Below are 4869 nucleotides of genomic sequence, written 5' to 3' on the forward strand. Positions count from 1 at the left end.
TGCTGTCAAACCCAATTTAACTTTAAACCAAATCACACACAAATCAAATGTTTATTCAATCTATTATAACTTATAAACTATTTTAACTCTGAAAGATCTTCCATTAATGAAAGCTCCAAAAGCAGATACAGAACAAGATCCAAACAAACGAGACATTATCGTTTTCTAAATGGCAAGATTCAACATTTTTCAGTACAACACTTGTACACTTCTATAGGGAAGATTCCCTTAATCATTCCCCAGATTGTTATATGGATATATATTATTTCAATTACTTATATCAAACACATGCTCCATTAATTAGACACGTTCAAAATTTGTTTTTTCAATCTTCAAAAACTTGGAGGCATAATTAAACAAAAAATATAAAATTCAAGAGACGTAATCGAGTTAATTAGATTCACTAATCATTAAGTTTTTATTGTTCATATATATAAAAAAAAAACTAGTAGTAGACATACAAAATTCTTGAATGCAAATAACTAAAATGCATCCTTCTCCTAATCCACACTCATTATCATCAAAGAAATACTTCCAAAACTGCTCATTAGCTTAATTAATTACGTTCGTAACGTTGTTTGTGCAGGAAGAAACTCAAGTTTGCTTCTTCAATTCCTTGTAAAACCTCTTTATGAACTCTTCCGCCGCCTTGTCAACGTGGTCGTCCTTGTCGTCCTCGTACTCACGAAGTGGGAACGGAGAGTCTGTAACCCTAAGCTGCCTCACCACAGGGCTATGAAAAGCGGCGGCCGGGGGCGCCTCCACCACCGCCTCATTGTTCAGCATCTCCAACACGCCCTTAACGACACTAACGGTCACGGCGTCGCCCTCGAAGGTGGGCGGCGCGTGAGCGCACGTGAAGAAAGGGTTGTGGCGGTGGCGCTTGGTGGCAAAGAAGTTGTTGGGAGTGTTGCTGCAGCTGAACTCGTACTCCCTGGCGGCTGAGAACTGGAGGTCGTTGCCGGGGACTCCGACATTGTGGTTGTGGTGGTGGAACATGAGGTTGGTGATGGCTTTGCCGGCGAGTTTGCTGCGGCGTTTGAGCATGACGTTAAGGTGCATCATTAGCTTGCCCTTTGATATGCTTTTTCTCAACATGAAGAATGCAACACGTATTATGTTCCACACTCTCTTTGCAATCACAGCTGAATTGTTTTCCATTTCTATTTTTGTTTTAAGATATTATGAATTTTCGAGGGAGAGGGAGAGAGAGAGAGAGAGAGAGATATTTCTGAATGAGAATCTCTAGAAAGAAGAAGGAATGGGGTGAAGAGAAAGATGGAGAAGGAGGCATATATATATGGTGGTGGGAAAAGGAGGAAGAAAAATATTTTGGTTTTGCACTAGAATCAACCTACCCTAGAACAAAAGTGAATATTTTGGTTTTGCACTTGAAAAATATTTCAGAAAAAATCAATTTTGTTAAAATCGAACGTCCGCACCTCTGCTGACACCTGCATTCCACTATTTGATTTCTAATTCTCGTTGCTTGACATCTGACGTCCGTTCAGAGGAGTTTTGGTGTGAGGAGTTTTGGTGTGTTTTTAATGAGAGCTGACAATCTTCAAAATATACTATTTTTTGTTATATTAAAAAGACTTTTAATGTATTTTAAAGTATCAAAATTAATGTAAATGAGTGTATTTTAAAGATATAATGAAAAAATAGTAAAACAAAATTGAGCAGAAAATTCAAATTTCATATTTTAGGTATGGAAGGAGTATTATTTAATTTTAGTTTTTATGGTGTTTTCCTTTTGACCCACCATGATTGGTGGAGGAGGGTTTCCTTAAGGTAAGTGAGTTGAACGTCCAATGAGATTGCGCAGATTTCTCACGTGCGTTTGAAAACGTGTGGTTTTTGGCTCTAGTAGAAACTGATAAAGTCATTGACATGAAACTTTTGTTATAAAAAGTTATTTTAATTTCATAATTAATTAGAATACTTTCTTTACAAACATACAAATAATTAATGTCGTAAATGCATTTAATGGTTTTTATAATGTAATGTTTATTAACTGCAACTAGTTAATAATTTAATAGATTATTGTTATTATATCTAATATACACGTATTAATTCTTCATGCATTTTCCTTTGTAAGAATTAGAAGAAAAATACAATTCAACTGCCCATGCATAAAACAATTTAATCCGTGTAAAAAACGAGAATAAAACCGTAATTTTAATTTATTTAAAAATAACATTTATGTCTATTTTTCTGCTATTTTTTAAACCACTTTTAGGTATGTTCTGTCATGTCACGAGCTAAAAAAAGATCTCAATTTATCAGTTTTATGCAGAAGGCAATACAAGTTTACATTATTTTTCTTTTGATTTTGCTTTTGCTTTCGTATTTTTGCTTTGCTTTTAAAACACTTTATAAGAGGATGGCAGTTTTTTATTTCAGCCATATATAACTCATATAAATACTATGATTATAAAAAAAATCATAATCTATTTATATGTAAAAAAATTAAATTTAATTCAAGGGATTGACTTTAATATATTAATTGATTTTTTAAAAGAAATTGGATTATAACTATTTAAAGAGATATATTTGCTTCTTTAACAAAACTGAAAGATAAACTTTCCACAAAATTATAATTATTTTAATTAATGTTATTTTAAACACTACTATAATTATTATTAGGTATAAGTTTGTTAGTTTTTCAAGCTATGCACCTCTTTGAATTATTTTTGGAACTACTGACTATAACTTCAGTTTGAACTACGTAGTGGAATTGAGAATCTTCTGGTACTATATCTATGTATATTTTTAGGTGCTATTCGACCAAATAAATCTTAATATTAGTACATGATATGAAATTAAATAGTATTTTAATATTGAAAAATTAAAAATATGTAGTTCATCAGTTTTTCAGTGATGAAGATGATGATTCTATTGATAAAACTCAGAGCATGAGGTAAAATTTATTGCACTTTATTATGATTAATAACAAGTAGAGAGTACATCTGACAAGGTCACAGAAAACCACTGAAGAAAAACAGAATGAAGAACCCTATCTAGTTAAGGAAATGCAAACAAATCTCAGAAGAAACGACCCTTGAAGAAGGAGTGAAAGGTTACAAACAAACCAAAAAAAACCTCAGAAGTAAACTTCGGTGTTCTTCGACATAACAAGGTCATTCTTTGTCCTGAAAGATAGCAATGGAAGCATTCGCAAACCAGATGAACGAGAGATGTGTATGGAGTTCTTAATACTTACAGTAGATTCAATGGAAGCCCTAGCATTTGTTGTCAGCCAAAGATAAAAACCATGTCCTTTGCACCAGTAAAATTATACACTAACACACGAAAAAAAAGGCTTCTACTACTAACAAAGAGATTAATCATACCAAGAGAGAACTCAAAGGGTAATAGTAGGTAAACTTTTCTATATGTAACACTGAGTAGTTTTGGATCGAATCATGATTTCAGACATAAGATATATCAGACATATTTTGTCAGCAGACATACTTTATGTCTGAAATGATTAACTTGGGTGTTGTGTGATGTGGTTGGAATGATAAGTTTACTAATATTAATTGGCTATTTTGATATCATTGATCTCTCTTGTAAGTGCCGGAATGCAACTGGAACTACGTGCAATTCCTCCTTTCTTAGGGCCTCCTTTGTCCCTAGGGCTAATGGACTTAGCCCTTCTACCATCTATGGTGTTCTTTTTGAGCATCTCTTTCATGGCCTGAGCTTGGAACAGAACAGGGAAAGCCCTACCATATTTGTTGAACCTAACACAAGCACTCATGTGTGCAGTCAAAGCTTCTTCCTTTTCTCCGCCATTTTTCTCCAACTCTTCTTTCACTGCCTCTGCACACAACCCGCACACCCACTTCCCGTTGAACTTCTCACGCACACGGTCGATGTACTCCGGTGTGCACTCCTCACACATCCCACAGCACTCACACTTGGCATTCTCAACCTCGGATATTGCCGGCAGCTTCAACTCATCGATCTCTTCTTTGCTCAGCTCAAAAGAGATGTCTGAGACCGTTCGTTGAAGGTTCTCTGATGTAAGCTTTGGTGGCTTTGACATGTTGCTTTTCCTAGAGAAAGAGCTAGCCAGAGACTCTCCATGGGGTGCCATGGTGGATGGAGAACGAAAAAGAATATATATATATATCAGAAAAGTTTAATCTTGCAAAATGGGGTCTGTGTTTAAGAGTGTTGTATTCGAAACAACAATGCAGTATATGGAAAAGCTTGAAGAAGGAAGGAGCAATCCTATTTATAATAGTTGTACTTGAAGATGGGTGGATCTGAGAAACTGAAGTGTCAGTTTTCCATGATCGTGAACCTGCTACATTTTTCTGGAAAAATTTAATGACAAAGGCAATGGGTTGTGTAGCTTTTGGAAAATTGAAATAAATGTATATCTAATCTCAATGATTCGTGTCCTTCTTTTGTTGTTATCTATGTATGTTTCGCTACTTAGTATACTGTGCTTCCGTGCTTGGTTGTTGTGTCTTAAAAAAAGAGGTTCCGTGACACGTGCTGCATGCATGCATGCTTTCTTTGAGAGAAAAGGACTGCAAATTATTCAATCTCCATCCCATTTTGAGTGGAAGAGGATTTCATGTTCATTAATATTTTGCATTAATATTTTTGAGTTTCTTTTACATGGGTTTTAATTTCACATTTTAATTTCGCATTTTAATCTAATGCCGTGAAATGATTTTTTAAAATTATATAAATCTTTATAATGAGTTTAATTTAATCTAATGGTTAAATAGATTTTGTTTTTGTTAAAAGTTATTAAAGGAGAGTCATGCTATATATCAAGCCAACTAAGAATAAATCTTGACATTTACTCTTAGGGTAAATTTAACAAATTCAATCACTATGGATATT

At 34.2% G+C, this 4869-nt stretch overlaps 2 protein-coding genes across 2 annotated transcripts; both read right to left on the bottom strand.

The window, feature by feature from the left end:
* Positions 1-371: 371 nt before the first annotated feature.
* Positions 372-1261, bottom strand: LOC124844488 (uncharacterized). Its single transcript, XM_047321440.2, has one exon. It carries the CDS (start codon positions 1159-1161, stop codon positions 595-597), a length of 567 nt encoding a protein of 188 aa, XP_047177396.1. The 5' UTR covers positions 1162-1261; the 3' UTR covers positions 372-594.
* A 1658-nt stretch (positions 1262-2919) lies between these two features.
* LOC124844484 (CASP-like protein (DUF1677)) lies at positions 2920-4215 on the bottom strand. Its single transcript, XM_047321435.2, has one exon. It carries the CDS (start codon positions 4103-4105, stop codon positions 3542-3544), a length of 564 nt encoding a protein of 187 aa, XP_047177391.1. The 5' UTR covers positions 4106-4215; the 3' UTR covers positions 2920-3541.
* Positions 4216-4869: the final 654 nt, after the last annotated feature.

The sequence above is a fragment of the Vigna umbellata genome, chromosome 11 (assembly GCF_029865625.1).
Source record: "Vigna umbellata cultivar VRB3 chromosome 11, Vumbellata_1.0, whole genome shotgun sequence".
Classification (NCBI taxonomy): Eukaryota; Viridiplantae; Streptophyta; class Magnoliopsida; order Fabales; family Fabaceae; genus Vigna; species Vigna umbellata.

What these genes read in the sequence shown, in the direction of transcription:
- LOC124844488 (XM_047321440.2), bottom strand. Translation starts at nt 1,161, where the DNA reads ATGGAAAACAATTCAGCTGTGATTGCAAAGAGAGTGTGGAACATAATA.
- LOC124844484 (XM_047321435.2), bottom strand. Translation starts at nt 4,105, where the DNA reads ATGGCACCCCATGGAGAGTCTCTGGCTAGCTCTTTCTCTAGGAAAAGC.